The sequence below is a fragment of the Hemitrygon akajei genome, chromosome 3, assembly GCF_048418815.1.
Source record: "Hemitrygon akajei chromosome 3, sHemAka1.3, whole genome shotgun sequence".
Lineage (NCBI taxonomy): Eukaryota > Metazoa > Chordata > Chondrichthyes > Myliobatiformes > Dasyatidae > Hemitrygon > Hemitrygon akajei.
Window position 1 is genome coordinate 150,517,850 of NC_133126.1, and position 18,456 is coordinate 150,536,305.

Sequence of the window (18,456 nt, forward strand, 5' to 3'; positions counted from 1 at the left end):
TCCTCTATATTTCTTTCATCCACAAGCCTCTTAAATGTCCCTAATTTATCTGCCTCTACCATCACCACTGGTAGGGTGCTACTCTGTGTGACAAACCTGCTTTTGACATCCCCCCTATACTCTCCTCCTTAAAGTTATGCTCTCCTGTATTCACCATTTCTGCACTAGGAAAAAAAACACTGGATGTCCACTCCATCTTATCGTCTGATAACCCTTTATCAAGTCACCTCTCATCTTCCTTTGTTCCAAACAGAAAAGCTTCAGCTTGATGAACCTACCCTCATTAGATGTTCATCCTGGTTTCATTTCAGTTCACCATTTTCCTTCCACATCTCAAAGATGACTCTCATATAGTTGGGTGACAGAAGAAATAGGGTAGGGTAGATGCAGTGGGGGGGGGAAGGGGTTCATGGGGATACAAAATTTAAAAATGGGACTGTTGCAGAAGGGTTCGTGTTGGTTGGAATGGACACAATGGACTGAAAAGCCCATTTCCAAGGTGTTTTCGACAAAATACAATCAGTGCAGATACCAAAGGCTTTTTCATGTAAATTAGGCGTAACTTGGTTGTTGTATGAAAAAACTACTGGGATATTGATGAAATACTCGCCTAAAGAGTCCTGGGCTTCCAGTGGAGCACAGTGTTTAATAAGAGTTCGGACAATTTCTTCATTGCCAATGCATGCGGCAAATGACAACAAGTATTCACCTACACGTAAAAATATGACGGAAAAGTGACTGAACATTCAGTGTGAAAATGAATCATAAACTATTCTTAACCAAATAAAACAGTTGTTTCAAACAGAATGTGCACACAAATAAATCCTTCTGAAAGGGTTTCCATAATTCCTGCAGAAATTTCAGTATTATTGAAATAAATAAAAAAATGATTATTCCACATCAGTCTATGATTGTTAAGAACCTTTATATCTGTAACTTTGCTTCTTTATGCCTTAAAACCTCTCAGGCCAGTCTGCCAGAATACCACTGATCAGCAGTTTCACAATAAAGCTAATTCCATCTTTAATCCCAGAGTTAGACATAGAAACGGATTCCACAAATGTTAAGAGACTAAATTTCTGTGTGGAATTTCCCAGTTACCTGTCTTACCATGGTCATGGTCTGCATGATTTGTTTTGTGTTTATTTTTTCTCTTTCTCTGTGGGCACTGGGAGTTGGTCTTTTTTTTAAAAAATGGGCTCTTTCAGGTTCCTTGCTTTGCGACTGTCTGTAAGCAAACAAATCTCAAGGTTGTATAATTTATACATTCTTTGATAATAAATGCATTTTGAATTTTTGAATCTTACCTTTGGTGAGAAAGCAGCAGTTGGGAGAGGCCAATATTCACTAATTACCTCTCATGTACTTTTCATGTAAATTATGACCTTGTGAGCTGTTACAATACAGTAGAATGCTTCCTTGGTTGGTTGGATAAATTATATTTTAGACTTCTGAGAGAAACATTGGCCAGGGCATTGGGAGCATCTACGATGTACTTCAAAAGGACATAGTGGTATACTTTGCCAGTTAGTTGTCAGTAAAGTCTTTAAAGAGTCAAGTTTAAATTCAGCAATTGTAACAAGGCCATATTCCTTCAGTTCTACACTGCAGGGTACATCTTGAATTTTTGTATGTAGGAAGGATTCATAAGCTTTTAACTGAAAGCTAAGGATGCTCGAGTGTAAGCAATAGAGCCATCACAGTCAACGTAAGACTACATTAACACCACTGGCACTGTTCCTCTAAAGGTATTACTGGTTATCAAAGGGAAGAACCCTTGTGAGAATAGACCTTCATCGTGAATGCCATATACCTTCTGATTCTACAGCCTCTTGTATTTCTAGCACAATTCATTTATCCATTTTGAGCACCATAATTTCTGAGGAGACATTGGATTGCATAGAAGCAGAGAGTTTAAAAGAAGCAAATGGGGGCAGTCAGCACATTTTGTGTGCCATAGTTTCCAAGCAAGCTTCTTTCAGTGGCGCAGTCACAGTCAAATCAGTGGAGGAGTCCTCACACAGGTCTGGGACCAAGAGATTTAAAAAAGCAGGTTCCCAGGATTTTGTTTTTTATTTTAACGAGACAGTTGTGAATCATTAGCAAGGACAAATAAAAATACAAGTGGAGTGGACATTTTTGGGGTTGCTATTGTGTGAGTGGATCAGGGTTAGAGTGTGGACGCTTTGGCTCATCAGGTTTCAGTGAGAACAGGTTTGGGCGAGCTAAGTATCTGGTGAGTTTCTTCTTCTTCTTCTTCTTCTTCATTCATCCTTCTTCACCTGTTAGCGCATAGTTAGAGCAAGGAGAATGGCTCCGGGGGATGTGTTGTGTTTTTTGTGGGAGATGGGGGGAATTGGGGCCTCCCAGATAACCACATCTGCACCAGGTGCACTGAGCTGCAGCTCCTCAGAGAGTGTGTTAATGCACTGGAACTACAGATCAATGACCTTCGGCCCATACAGGAAACTGAGGAGGCGATGGAGAGGAGCCTCAGGGAGGTAGTCACCCCTAAGTTGCAGGACACATGTAAATGTTTGACTCTGGGGAGAGGAAAGTGCAATGGGCAGCCAATACAGACTACCCCTGTGGCTGTTCTCCACAATAATAAGTATACCATTTTGGATAGTGTTGAGGAGTTGAATTATGGAGGGGGGTGGTGCGGTGGAAACTGAGGCAACCAGATCTCTGGCACCAAGTCTGGTGGTGTGGCTCAGAAGGGAAGGGATGAGAAGAGGACTGCGGTAGTGATAAGGGATTCTATAGTTAGAGGAATGTGGTATCCAAATGGTGTGTTGCCCCCAAGGGGCAAGGGTCAAAGACGTCCCAGATCAGGTCCATAACATTCTAGGCAGAAAGCTGAAAAGCAGGACCTCCAGGGTGGTAATCTCTGGATTTCTGCCTGTGCCACACACCAGAGAGGGTAATAATAAGATGATTTAGCAGATCAGTGCATGACTGAGAAACTGGTGCAGGGGGGCAGCAATTCAATCTGGATCACTGGGATCTCTTCTGGGGAAAATATGACCTGTACAAAAAAGACGTGTTACACCTGAACCCAAGGGGGACCAATAACCTTGCAAGCTAGTTGCTAGAACTGTTGGGGAGGGTTTAAACTAACTTGGCAGGGGGATGGGAACCAGAGTGATAGGGTAGAGGAGAGGGCTCTTGGTTTACAAGCCGAGTCAATGTGTAGTGAGATTGTCAAGGACAGGCAGATGATAGGGCAAAATTGCAGTCAGTGGGTTGAGATGCAGTGTAACGGGGGGACAAAATCGAAAACTGTGATAGATACAGGACTGAAGATGTTATATTTGAACACATGCAGTAGAGCTTGACAGGTATGACATTGTAGGCATCGCAGAGTTGTGGCTGAAAGAAGATTATAGTTGGGATTATAGTTATCCAAAGATACACATTGTATCAAAAGGACAGGCAGGTAGGCAGATGGGTAGGCATGGCTCTGTCGGTAAAAAAAGAAATCAAATCCTTAGAAAGAGGTGAAAGAGGATTGGAAAATATAGAATCCTTGTGGGTTAAGTTAAGAAACTGCAAAGGTAAAATGATCCAATGGGAGTTATATACAGGCCTCTGAATAGTAGCCAGGATGTGGAACCGCTTCTTTTACATTGTATGTCAAAGATTTGGATGATGGAATTGATGGCTTTGTGGCCAAGTTTGCGGATGATACAAAGATAAGTGAAGGGGCAAGTAGTGTTGAGGAAGCAGGGTGGCTGTAGAAGGATTTAGATAGATTAGGAGAATGAGTAAGGAAGTTGCAGATGGAATATAGTGTAGGGAAGTGTGTCATCATGCATTTTGGTAGAAGGAATAAGACATAGGCTATTTTCTAACTGGAGATAAAATTCAAAAATCTGGGGTGTAAAGGGACTTGGGAGTCCTTGTGTAGAATTCCAAAAGGTTAATTACAGCTTGACTCAGTGGTGAGGAAAGCATTCATTATGAGAAGACTAGAATATGAAAGCAAGGATGTAATGCTGAGGGTTTAAAAGGCAATGGTGAGACCTCACTTGGAGAATTGTGAGCAGTTTTAGGCCCCTTGTTTAAGGAAGGGTTGCTGATATTGGAGAGGGTTCACAAGAACAATCCCCAGAATGAAAGATTTATTGTATTTTTTAAAATTCATTTTCGGGATGTGAGCATCACCAGCTAAACAAGCATTTATTGCCCATCCCTAGTTGCCCTTGAGAAGCCGGTGATGAGCTGCCTTCTTGAACCTCTAGAGTCCCTGAGGTGTAGGTACACCCACAGTGCTGTTAGGAAGGGAATTCCATGATTCTGAGCCAGCAACATGTAGGTATGGTGATATGTTTCCAAGTCAGGATGGTGAGTGACTTGAAGGGGGATTTCTAAGTGGTGGTGTTCCCAGGTATCTGCTGTTCTTATCCTTCTAGATGATAGTGGTCGTGGGTCTGGAAGGGGCTGCCTTGGGATCTTTGGTGTGTTGTTGCAGTGCATCTTGTAGATGATATACACTGCTGCAACTTCGTTGATGTTAGAGGGACTGGATGATAATGGAAGGGGTACCAATCAAGTGGGCTTCCTTATACTGGATGTTGATAGTGGGGCATTCAGTTATGGTGATGCCGCTGAATGTCAAGGGACGATGGTTAGAGCCTCTCTTGTTGGAGATGGTCATTGCCTAGCACTTGCACAACTTGAATGTTACTTGCCACTTGTCAGCCCAAGCCTGGATATTGTCCATGTCCTGCTGCAATTGGGTATGAACTGCTTCACTATCTGAGGAGTCACGAATGGTGCAGAACATTGTGCAGTCATCTGCAAACATCCCCCTCTGACCTTATGACGGAAGGAAGGTCATTGATGAAGCAGCTGAAGATGGTTGGTCCTAGGACACTTCCCTGAGGAACTCCTGCAGTGATGTCCTGAGGATGAGATGATTGACCTCCAGCGACCCCAACCATCTTCCTTTGTGTCAGGTATGATTCCAACCAGTGGAGGGTTTTCCCTCTAATTCCCATTGAATCCATTTGAGCTAGGGCACCTTGATTCCATACTCGGTCAAACGCTGCCTTGATATCAAGGGCTATCATTCTCACCTCACCTCTGGTATTTAGCTCTTTGGACCATGTTTGGACCAAGGAGGTGAGTGGCCTTGACAGAACCCAAACTGGGCATCCGTAAGCAGGTACTGCATGATAGCACTGTTGATGACCCCTTCCATTACTTGGCTGATGCTTGAGAGCAGGCTTAAAAGGCAGGGTTGGACTTGTCCAGTTTTTTTTGTACAGGACATACCTGGGCAATTTTCCATTTTGCTTGGTAGATGCTGGTGTTGTAGCTGTACTGGAACTGCTTGGCTAGTGGTATGGCAAGTATGGCAAGTTCTTCAGGACTATTGGTGGGATTTTGTCTGCGTCCAAAGCCTTTGCAGTATCCAGTGCTTTCAGCTGTTTCTTGATATCACGTGGACTGAATCAGATTGTCTACAACATACTGACATCTGCGATACTGGGGACTTCTGGAGAGGGCAAACTGGATCATCTTCTTGGCACTTCTGGCTGAAGTTTGTTGTTACTGCCTCAGCCTCATCTTTTGCACAGGTGTGCTGGGCTCCCCTATCATTGAGGATCAGGATATTTGTGGAGCCTCCTCCTCCAGTGAGTTACTTGACTGTCCACCACCATTCACGGCTGGATGTGGCAGGACTGCAGAGCTTAGATATGATTCATTGGCTGTGGAACCACTTAGCTCTGTCTATTACATGCAGCTTACGGTGTTTATCATGCAAGTAGTCCTGTATCATGACGTCTCATATTGAGGTATGCCTGGTGTTCTTGGCATGCCCTCCTGCACTCTTCATTGAACCAGGGTTGATCCCCTGACCAGGTGGTAATGTTAGAGTGGGGGATATGCCGGGCCATGAGGTTACAGATTGTAGTTGAGTACAATTCTGCTGCTGCTGATGGCCCACAGTGCCTCATTGATGCCCAGTCTTGGGCTGCTAGATCTGTTTGAAGTCTATCCCATTTAGTACACTGGTAGTGCCACACAATGTGGTGGAGGGCTTCTTCAATGTGGAGATGGGATTTAATTTCCCAAATATGGTACGGTGGTCACTTCCACCAATGCTGTCATGGATAGATACTTCTGTGACAGGTAGGTTGGTAAGAATGAGGTCAAGTGTGTTTTCCCTCTCGTTGGTTCCCTTAGCGCCTGCTGTAGTCCCAGTCCAGTAGGACCTGACCAGCTCGGTCTGAGGTGGTACTACTGAGCCACTTTTGGTGATGGACATTGAAGTTCCTCACCCACTGTACACTCTGTGCCCTTGTCACCCTCAGTGCCTCCTTCCTCCAAGTGTTGCTCAACATGGAGAAGTACTGATTCATCAGCTGAGGGAGGACAGTACGTGATAATCAGCAGGAAGCTTCCTTGCCCATGTTTAACCTGGTGCCATGAGACTTCATGGGGTCCAGAGTCAATGTTGAGGGTTGCCAGGGCAACCCTCTCTCCACTGTATACAACTGTACCACCACCTCTGATAGGTCTGTCCTGCCAGTGAGACCATGTAGTGTAGGTTTCTGTTAGTCTTGATAGACCATGGATTTGCACCTTGGAAAGTTTCCAGGGCGCAAGCCTGGGCAAGGATTTTTTTTTATGGAAGACCGGCAGTTGCCCAAGCTGCAAGTCTCCCCTCTCCACGCCACCGATGTTGTCCAAGGAAAGGGCACTAGGACCTATACAGCTTGGCACCAGTGTCATCGCAGAGCAATATGTGGTTAAGTGCCTTGCTCAAAGTCACACATGCAGCCTCAGCTCGAACTAGCGACCTTCAGATCACTAGACGAACGCCTTAACCACTTGGCCACACGCCAACACAAGTGAGACAGTACATACCTAGGATTGGTGATGGTGGAATCTGGAATGTTAACTGTAGCATATGATCCTGTCAATACAACTATGTCAGGCTGTTGCTTGACTAGTCTGTGAGACAGCTCTCCCAGTGTTGGCACAAGTCCCCAGATGTTATTAAGGGGAACTTAGCAGGGTCAACAGGGCTGGTTTTGCTGTTGTCATTTCTAGAGCCTAGGTCGATGCCGGGTTGTCCGTCCAGGTTCTTTTCTTATTATTTTTGTTTTAGCAGAACGAGTGATGGCTCTAGGCCTTTACTCACTGGAGTTGAGAAGAATGAGGGGACAATCTCAATGAAATGATGAAAGGCCTAGGTAGAGTGGATGTGGACAGAATGTTTTCTATCATAAAGCAGTCAAGGACCAGAGGACAAGCATCAGGATAGAGGGACGTCCATTTAGAATGGAGATGAGGGGGAATTTCTTTAGCTAAAGGGTGGTGAATCTGTGGAATCCATTGCCAGAAGTGGCTGTGGAGGCCAGGTCATTGGGTGTATTTATGGTGGAGATTGATAGGTTCTTGATTAGTCAGGATGTATAAGGTTAAGGAAAGAAGTCAGGAGAATGGGGCTGAGAGGGAAATGGATTAGCCATGATGAAATGGCAGAGCAGAGTCAATGGGCCAACTGGCCTAATTCTGCTCATTTGTCTTATGGTCTTATGGTCTATGTCGCTTCAGGCCATACTTCACCTTTTCCGAACTTAGTTATGCAGCCAGACTTGTTTTTTTTCTATCAATTAACTGTCCAGTAGAGTTCTATTAATGTATAAAAACAAGTGCACTACCTCCCAATGAATAGCACAAAATCTTGAGAAGATGAATAGTCTGATGTTGTGCATAAACCCTCATAATGGATCTATTAAGCATATTGATTGGCTAATCCACCTACTGCCTCATTCTCTGATTATTAATTGATATAAGAGTAGATTGTTCTGATGAAGGTTCTTTGATTTGAATCTCTAATCTGCATTTTGCACAATACATGCTGCCTCACTTCCAGTGTGATTCAGGCATTTTCTGGTTATGGTTTGGACTTCCAGCAGATCTTTGATCCAATTAAATTTTTCAAGTAATGATTGTGACGGGACTTGGGGGTTCTCGTGCAGGATACCCTTAAGGTTAACCTCCAGGTTGAGTCAGTGGCGAAGAAGGCGAATGCAATGTTGGCATTCATTTCTAGAGGAATAAAGTATAGGAACAGGGGTGTGATTTTGAGGCTGTATAAGGCACTGGTAAGACCTCACTTGGAATACTGTGTGCAGTTTTGGGCTCCTTATTTAAGAAAGGATGTGCTGACGTTGGAGAGGGTTCAGAGAAGTTTCACTAGAATGATTCCGGGAATGAGAGGGTTAACATATGAGGAACGTTTGACTGCTCTTGGACTGTACTCCTTGGAGTTTAGAAGTATGAGGGGGAACCTCATAGAAACATTTCGAATGTTGAAAGGCATGGACAGAGTGGATGTGGCAAAGTTGTTTCCCATGGTGTGGGAGTCTAGTACGAGAGGACATGACTTGAGGATTGCAGGGTGCCCATTCAGAACAGAGATACGAAAAAAAAATTTTAGCCAGAGGGTGGTGAATCTGTGGAACTTGTTGCCACAGGCAGCAGTGGAGTCCGGGTCATTGGGTGTATTTAAGGCAGAGATTGATAGGTATCTGAGTAGTCAGGGCATCAAGGGTTATGGTGAGAAGGTGGGGGAATGGGACTAAAGGGGAGATTGGATCAGCTCATGATGAAATGCTGGAGCAGACTCGATGGGCCGAATGGCCAACTTCTGCTCCTTTGTCTTATGGTCTTATGGTGACATCACTAATGGAACAATGCAGCCCTTAAAATTAGCAGGATCATTCAATAAAATTACACCAGAAGTCCAGAGTGTTTAGGGCCTATTGGAGATCATGACAAAAATATCCACCTTCACTCACAAAAATTAGGTCCTACCGTAGTAACACTGACACTCCTCTCCTGGGACAAAGCAGGAACCAGTAGCACGTGCATTCATCACATCAGCTCCTCGTTTCAACAGTTCCTTAACCATTTCCACATCTTGTTTCAGAACAGCTATGTGCATTGGCGTTTCACCTGCAGATTGAGAAAATTATTGGAAACTACAGACATTTGCTTCATGTAAACAATGAAAGAAATGACCATGAAAGTGCTGCTCAGTTTCTTGGTACTTTTTGACTTTGCTAGGTTTACTGAAACTTCCCCGTGTCTGATAATGATGTTGTCTGCCTTGAAGGGTGTGGTGAACTACATATACCTGTCTGGACGCGCCCCTCTGCTGACTGCTCCTGTGGCTCCTCCCACAGACCCCTGTATAAAGGCGATTGGAGGCACTGTTCCTCCCTCAGTCTCCAGGATGTTGTGTGGTGGTCTCTTGCTGCTAATAAAAGCATATCATTCGCCTCCTGTCTCCGAGAGTTATTGATGGTGCATCAAAGGGAAAATTCATTCCAACAGAAAATAAACCATTGTCTGACCGAGAGTGAAAATAAAAACACATAAAAGAATGTTCTGTTTTTTTTTAACTAAACTTTTATGTGTCATGAAGACAGAAGGTGGTTGGAAAGAGTTCAGAAGGCTCAGCAATTCATTAACATCCAGACGCTGGTTCTTCATCACTTTAAAAGCCATTTGCGGTTTGTGTCCCAAGGCCCACCCAACTGTGCGTCAGGAACATGGGCCATCTCATCAGGGATGGAGAGGGAATCATTGCCTGCTGGAAGGATGACCTCCATTAAACCTGTGAAACTGGAATGGAAGTATAGTAAGTCAACCTCCTCCCAGAGAGACTGCTTCAGAAGCAAAGGCTGTGAGGCTCAACCTAAGTTTAAAGAACCACACCTCAACTTCCATCTAGGCTTGTTGAAGCCTTCCGGACTCAGTATTCAATTTAACAATATTATTTAACATATTCTCTGTTTTTCTTTCCATAGGTGTTTCCTGACCTGATGAGTGTTTCTAGTATTTCTGTTGCACATTGCAATTATATAGTTTGTTACCTGTTCTTTACAGGCTCAGGGTTTTAGCCAGTAAGGTTCTTTTGAAATGTGGTCAATGAATATGTTAAAATGATCATTAAATATATCATTGTGTTTGCTTACATAAATACTGCACATATAAACTAAGACCTGAATTTCTAAATCTGAGAAACAATCTTGGAATAAAATCAATTATATTAGTGCAGAGGTCTTAATGAAGTCAAAGCTACCTAGACCATGAGAATTATTACCTCTATACATGTCAGACGTCATTGGCTCATTGATCAATGATGGCATCATATCCAGAATGAACTCTGCAATTTCCTTATTGCCATTTAACAATGCAGTATGTAGTATTGTTTCTTCTAAGTTCCCTTTAAATGACAATTTTTAAAATTTCAGTTTCAGCATTAGTGCACAACTCAGCACAAAATCTGTTAGATTATTATTTGGAAATGTGAACATATCAGTAGTTTAAGAAAGTATATTATGAGCTAACCAGCCATAAAAGGAAGATGATTTAATATTTTTGTAACATAGACACTGGTATAGAGATCAACATTCATAATCTGGTTGATCATTAATGTCCAACATTACAAAGTTTATTTATTATCATGGATTAGAATTTCTTTCCTTCGTTCCTTACACTTCCTGAAATCTTGATTGTAATGTGGATGGAATGATATGAAAAGGAAGAATGTTTTCCATTGTCATTCCATTGCAAAATATATTAGGCTTATCGGTGTACATTTGTCGTATTTGTGACTACAGAAATCAACAGGTTAAAATGTATAGCTTACTTTCACCAGCAGTATCTTGCATTGGGCAGTATCTGCTCACTATTGCTCTGGTATCCCACTTCAGATTTTAGCCCTGAGTGGGACAAAATCTCACATGCAGCAAATTGACCATGGCTCACCGAAGAGTAAAGTTCAGAGAATCAGGATTAATTGGGTGATCCTACCAAAAAGTAATATAAGATGAATTATCTGAAATCTTTCACTCTGCAAAATTATTCTATGAGCCTACAAAATGCTCCCAGCCAAGATTTTCAGCGTTAGTGTGAATAATATTGCAGTGTATATTTTCTGGTCAGTGGGGATGATTCTTTCACTTTGGAGTACTGAAGAAATTGAACCTCATGTGTATCTTCACCTCCTGGAAACCTTCAATTAGACTTTGATGTCAACTCTTTATCAACAGCATTCTTCAACCAATGACTTCTTACTCAGAAAGTGGAGTGCAACCACAAGAATTGAGACCACAAGAGACTATTGATGCTTAATTTTAAAGCAACAAAGAATCTGCAGGAGGAACTCAATGGGTTGAGCAGCATCTGGGGGGGGGGGGGTGAGGAATTGTCATGATTTCAGGTTGAAACCCTACACTAGGATAGAGAGTGGAGAGGAGAGATAACCAATATAAAGTGAGGGAGGTTGGTGAGAGGAATGGATTGCTCAACCTGCTGAGTTCCTCCAGCAGGCAATTTGTTGCTGTTGGACCATGGAAATGTCATCTCCTAATTTCCCTTCAGACATTTAAAAAGACAAAATGTTATCGAGTAAGGATATGGAAATGGAAATTGGAGCAGATTAAAGGCAATTAGACTTTAGGGTACAAATTCAATTATTTCTGATCATTGATTGAGAATTTTCCCACAGAGTTCAAATCTTTGGTGAAATCAAGAGTATTTAACAGCACAATACCACTGATTTCCCAGTCTATCACTCAGGGGCATGCTCAGAACTTAAATGTGAATAGTAGATGCTTTGAGGGATGTTGGACAGAATGCAGCAAAGAAGTAGGAATCTGCAGACACTGGAAAAGTTCCTACTCTATGTAGAGATGGGCTGTTACAATTTCTTAGGATTTGTAAAAGCAATTGCCTACTGCATTCATCAGCAAATATTTCCATATTTGATTATCTGATGAAGGAAAGGGTATGTATGAAACATCCTGGCTGAAGGCATTGCTTCAAGCAACAGCTGTAGCATTTTTCTGGAGCTGGGTAATTAACTTCCAGCAACTACCATCAACTTCATTTATGCAAGTGATGGTTTCAACTATTGGAATGTCTTCTGCAATTAATTGTCCATCCTTTCATCTATAATTTATTAATTTAATAGTAATATGCGATTTCCATGCAATAGTTAATTGAAGGTTTTCATTGGATGATAGTTGTTTGCTCACGTAGCTGTATCTTCCACATCAATTGGTATACATCATTTACAAAAAGCTCCTCATAGTTGAAGTCAAACAACAACAAATTATTTCCAAAGAAAGTTTTTAAGGTAGAATATTGAAGTATATACTTTCAGTTTTCAATTTCTATTAAGTGATGTCCTTGACATTCAAAGGAAAGCTTCAAATCAGAGTTAAGGAGAAGATTATGGAAGATTGTGGAGCAATCTATGTTCCAAGCCTACACCGGTATCTGTCCTCCTCATTTCTTACGTTATATCAATGACTGCATCGACGCTGCTTCCTGCACATATGCTGAGCTCGTCGACTTCATTAACTTCGCCTCTAACTTTCACCCCGCCCTCAAATTCACCTGGTCTATTTCCGACACCTCCCTCCCCTTTCTAGATCTTTCTGTTTCTATCTCTGGAGACAGCCTATCCACCGATGTCTACTACAAATCTACAGACTCCCACAGCTACCTAGACTATTCCTCCTCCCACCCTGTCTGCTGCAAAAATGCTATCCCTTTCTCTCAATTCCTCCACCTCCGCCACATCTGCTCTCAGGATGAGGCCTTTCATTCTAGGACAAAGGAGATGTCTTCCTTTTTTAAAGAAAGGGGCTTCCCTTCGTCCACTATCAACTCTGCCCTCCATCGCTTCTCCCGTATTTCACGCACCTCTGCCCTCACCCCATCCCCCCGCCAGCCCACCAAGGATAGAGTCCCCCTGGTCCTCACCTATCACCCTACCATCCTACAGATCCAACGTATAATCCTCCGTAACTTCCGCCACCTCCTACGGGATCCCACCACCAGCGACATCTTCCCCTCCCCCCACTCTCAGCTTTCCACAGGGGTCGCTCCCTACGCAACTCCCTTGTCCATTCACCCCCCCCCCCCATCCCTCCCCACTGACCTCCCTCCAGGCACTTATCCCTGCAAACAGAAGAAGTGCTACACCTGCCCCCACACTTCTTCCCTCACCACCATCCCAGGCCCCAGACAGTCCTTTCAGGTGAGGCACCACTTCACCTGCGAGTCAACTGGGGTGATATACTGTATCCGGTGCTCCCGATGTGGCCATTTATACATTAGGGAGACCCGCCGCAGACTGGGAGACCATTTCGCCGAACACCGGTGCTCAGTCCTCCCGCAGTGGTGGGAACCTCCTGTGGCCACACACTTCAATTCCACAGACCACTCCCACTCCGATATGTCTGTCCATGGCCTCCTCTACCGTCAAGATGAGGCCACACTCAGGTTGATGGAGGTTTTCTCCCGCCTAGGAAGTCTCCTTCCTGCCGGCATGAACATTCTACTCACAGACCTCCTGATACCCCTGCCCCCCCCCCCTTACCCCATCCCTATCTATTATTTTAGTCTGGTTCTCTTCCTCTCTCTTTATCCCCCCTCACTATAATCTCTCCCCCCTTTTTTTCTCTTTTATTTCCCATAATTCTCCACCTTTGCCCTAGCCCATTTCCCTTCAGCCTATCACTTCCCAGCTCTCTACTTCATCCCTCCCCCCACTTCTTATCCCCCCTCGACCATCCCATGTTACTTCACTCCTGATGAAGGGTTTTGGCCTGAAACGTCATCACTACCTCCTCCCATAGATGCTGTCTGGCCTGCTGAGTTCTGCCAGCAATTTGTGTTTTTATGGAAGAATTAACCTCAATTGCATTCAAGATGTTGCTAAATAGCAGCTACAAATTGCTCCTATTAAGTAAGTTCTATTTCTCTGCTTGATTTATACAGTGTTAATTTATAAATATTATTAGAAGTTTAAAAGTGAGGAGAAGAAACGTAAAATGCAGAAAATAATGAAGACTTTAAATGAACACAAAAGGGACTGCAGATTCTGGAACCTGGAGCAGAAAACAGACCACTGGAAGAACTCAATGGGTCAAATAGTATCTGTAAGGCTGAAGATGGAAGTTTTATGCCAAGGCACTGCAACTTATTCAGATACGATGCACCTACCTCGAATCGCAGGATCAAAATCTTTACTCGTCAATAAGGACTTCATACTGACAGTGTCATTTATGTGAGCTGCTTTAAAAAACTCACTTCCATGTCTGTAGAAGAAAATTCTCCAGTAATTCAAATAATGAATCATTAGAACTCTTCCAAATCTTTTTTGAAATGCATTTAAAATTAAATTACTTCCTGTAGATCAAAACAATTATTCTCCCTTTTAAGTAAGTGACTTACTCTGAGGATCAATTCCAAGCATTTGATGCTGGAAGATTAACCAAAAATAGAAATAAAATTCAATTAACTAGAGTGAGGATTTAAAAGACTGTCACAGTATTTTAAACTGTTTAAATTTAACTAAAATTAAAATTTTGTTCCCTTACCTATAAAGGGGGTGGATAAGATGAATGGTCATCTTATCTGTGGATGGGGAGGTCTAAGACAAGAGAGCTAGGTTTAACGTGAGAGAGGTATGTTAAAAGAGATCTGAGGGGCAACATTTTCCCATGAAGGGTGGTGGGTATAAGAAATAAGCTGCCAAAGGAAATGATAGAGATGGGTACCATTACAATGGCTAAAAGGTATTAAGACAGGGGGAATAGAATAGTAAAGGATTAGAGGGATATGGCCCAAATACAGGGAAATGGGATTAGTTTAGATTGATAACTTGGTTGTCCTTGATGAGTTAGGCCAAGGGGCCTGTTTCTATGTTATGTAACTCTATGACTACATGACTTTAAATTTTAAGTGATTGGCCCTGGATATTGTTTTATTTTTGTTTTTAACATTTTGATTTTGAAATGGTTACCTTGCTGTATCATTCATGTTCACTGTGATATACATATGGATATTTTTTGAATACTTTGAGCACCTTCGGCTCTGCTTGATTCCTTTAAAAAAGAAAAATCATCTTATAAGTATTGTCTTAAGTTAGATAACATAATACAAGTTTATTTTTCATATGCACTCTGTGTATCAGACCAAAATTATTGGTAATAATTGCTGGAAAATCCAGATTTGCTCCTCACAAAATTAATAAACCAGTAATCAAGGTGGGTGTGTCCAGGAAAATCTATTTATGTTGGTTATGGGTGTGACTATGTATTGGGTGCACACATTATAATCGTTCATCTTAATAGAATAATACAATTAACTAAATATACAGTATAACAATTTTCTAAGAAGTAATATCTGTGAATATAGAGTAAAATTTTTACAGGATAATATACAATAGGTTAATACAACAATATAATCTCTTAATCATGGAATAGAACCAGAAAATTATAATCTTTTTATCATCTTTATTTTCAAAAACCTCATGGATCTACAGATACAATTTATTGGACAAATGAAAAAAATCAAAATGTTCAACATTTTTAAAGTCACCTCAGTATTTCATTAAAATGTATTAAATCATTCACTTCCAATCAATTGAATTTATTCAAACAAATGCTTTAAAAATATTCTTCGCCATAATAATTCTATAGGTATTTTCTATGCAAATTCTCTCATAATACCATAATCCACGAATATGAAGTTACAGCAGATATTATTGATTAGTACTTTAATTAAGATGAATACTGATGTTTTATTATTTCTCTTATAAACTGAAGGTAACAATTTCAAAGTTCTGCTGCTTTGCTACATAGAAAACCTACTGCACAATACAGGCCCTTCAGCCCACAATGCTGTGCCAAACATGTACTTACTTTAGAAATGACCTAGGGTTACCCATTGCCCTCTATTTTTTTAAGCTTTTATATTTTAACATCATTTGCATATTCATTAAGAATTAAAACCTTGTTTTGTTATATTGCATGAATTTTCTACTGTGCCAAAGAGAGATAAAGGAAATGAGAATTAAGTACAATAAAAAGCATTAGTAGACAAACGTGCATTATCTGTTGGTATCACTGGATGATTCTATTTATTACAACTCAAAATTATATATTGAATTATTGCAACACCTATAAGTAATGCAGAAACAAATAAAGTTCAAAATCATTCTGCTTTACAATGGGCTTTTATTTCCCTATTCATTACATATGTCATTATCTGAATTGTATTTCCAGGCAAATTGTTGCTGTTAAATCCAAGTGTTAATTTGATTTTAAAAATCTGAATAAAATGTTATCAACTTAACAAAAATAATTTTTTAACTTTTCACTTACATGTATGTCCAAATGTTGTACATTATCTGCTTCTTTTACAGAAACGTAAATTAGAATTCATGTTTTGTTCACAAGAATTAATATACAATATCAAAATTAACAGTTTGGTTTCTTGATAGTTTATGTTTATTGAATTAAAGTACATTTTCTTGATTTATAAAGTTAGGTTTAACATTCTTACCTTAGATACTATGCTTGATCATGCTTGTATAAAATCTTACAGTCCAAAGTGATATTGACTACAGAAACAATCCTTGAAGAAGGGATTTTATCTGCCTAATTGTTTTGAAAACAATCAGGTCAACTACTTGACATGCTTTAAATGTATTGAGAAAGCATATTTGTAGTTGCAGTAACTAACAATAAACAGGAGAAATGACCTGTAGAAAGGATATTTAAATAGGCTTAACATTATTGCTCACTTTAGCTTTAATAGAAGCAGAATCAGAATCAGGTTTAATATCACTGGCATTCTGTATATTGTGAAATTTGTTGCTTTGCAGTAGCAGAGGTAGTCCTCAGGGGCTGGTTTATTATCTGTTCAGGGATCTGATGGCGGAGTGGAAGAAACTGTTCCTAAAAAGTTGAGTGTGTGTCCTCAAGCTTCTGCATCTCTCTCTGATGGTAGTAATAAGAAAAGAGCACATTCTGTGTGATGGGGTCCTTAAAGACCAATGCCACCTTTTTGAGGCATCGCCTTTTGAACATGTCCTTGATGCTAGGGAGGCTAGTGCCCGTTACAGAGCAGGCTGAGCCTACACCATTCTGCAATTTTTTCCGATTCTCTGCAATTGCCCTTCTGTACCATCCATTGATGCAACCAGTTAGAATGCTCTCCACAGTACATTTGCAAAAATCGTTTAGAGTTTTTGGTGACATACCAGATCTCCTTAAAATCCTAATGAAATACAACTGATGATGTTCTTTTTTTGTAACTGCATCAATATATTGAGCCCAGGAACTTGAAACTGTTCACCCCTCAATGAAGACTGATGTGTATTCCCTTGACTTCCCCTTTCTGAAGTCCACAGTCATCTCCTTGGTCTGAGGTATGTTCAGTGCAAGGTTGTTGTTATGACAACACTTAACCAGCTGATCTATCTCACCCCCTGTGCGGGTCCTCATCACCATCTGAGATTCTGCCAACAACAGTTGTGTCATTGGCTGATTTATAGATGGCGTTTGAGCCACGCATAGCCACACAATTGTGGGTGTAAAGAGGGTAGAGCAGTGAACTAAGCACACATTCTTGAGGTGCACTGCTGTTCATCTGCTTAATCAGCATAATTAAAATCATACCTGTTTCAGGAAAATGTGGCAAAAATTGGAAACAACTGTATGGAATCATGAGTTTCGTAAACAGGTGTCAAGAAATTGGATCAATTAGCATCTGTTTTTCATGCTCAAACTGATTTAGCCTGGAGTAGATCAGCTTCATGATCAACCGCGAGTGAGATCATGGCATTGTGAAATTGGACCAGGCATTTTTGTGTGACATTCACATGACCACATCTAACAATTTTCTGGCATTAGGTGTGTACTTAATCATTCCTAGCACAATACCATCTTGAATTAGAGTTTCAAGGAGCAATATGTCATTGTGCTTCTAAGCTTCTTAGAAAGGGATATTCTACTGATGTTGGAAACTTGACTAGACAACTTAAGACTTACTGCAGACAGCTCAAACTCTTCCCAAAGTCTACAATTTTCTTCGAATAACATGCAAAGTGCCTCATTCGTAAGACTGCTTGATCCAGCTGTTTGAGGATATGATAAAGCAATAACTCCCCATTCAAGACAGTTAGAGCCACGGCATTGGAGGCAGAGAAAATTGCATCTGCACTTGCAGACTCAGGTTTACAAAGCTGATGTCCTCTTCGGAATTTGATTCCGCCTAGAGGAATGTAGCCCAAGGAACAAGAGTTAATCCTTTCTCTGCAGCTCCTCACACAACTGAACTCTCCAATCACAACAGCTGAGAACAAAAGCCTTGCATGTAGAAGGAGAGCAGTAAAGAACTTCGTTGGTTTCTAAATAATCAGATTCTAATGTCTTCATCAGTCCAGAGGCATAGGGTGTTCATTATAATTCAAGTTGGCACAGAGACTTCATACTGATGAACCACACATGCATATTCTACTGCAACTTGTGACTACAGAGGAACCCCGGGGAGACATGTAGTCTGGAGGATTAGCTGTGCAAGCAGAAGCAAGAGGAGGAGGATGACAAGCAGCAAAACTAG

At 41.3% G+C, this 18,456-nt stretch overlaps 1 protein-coding gene across 1 annotated transcript in view; it reads right to left on the reverse strand.

Moving 5' to 3' along the window:
- Positions 1-14,886, reverse strand: part of LOC140724199 (transient receptor potential cation channel subfamily V member 6-like) — a 33,336-nt gene extending 18,450 nt beyond the window's left edge. Inside the window, exons 1-5 of the mRNA XM_073038687.1 lie at positions 14,852-14,886; positions 14,050-14,144; positions 10,133-10,255; positions 8,839-8,979; positions 611-709 (exon numbers count right to left, since the gene is read on the reverse strand). Coding sequence (XP_072894788.1) covers positions 611-709; positions 8,839-8,979; positions 10,133-10,255; positions 14,050-14,144; positions 14,852-14,886 — 493 coding nt within the window. The remainder of the gene's footprint in view (positions 1-610; positions 710-8,838; positions 8,980-10,132; positions 10,256-14,049; positions 14,145-14,851) is intronic.
- Between the last annotated feature and the right edge of the window lie 3,570 nt (positions 14,887-18,456).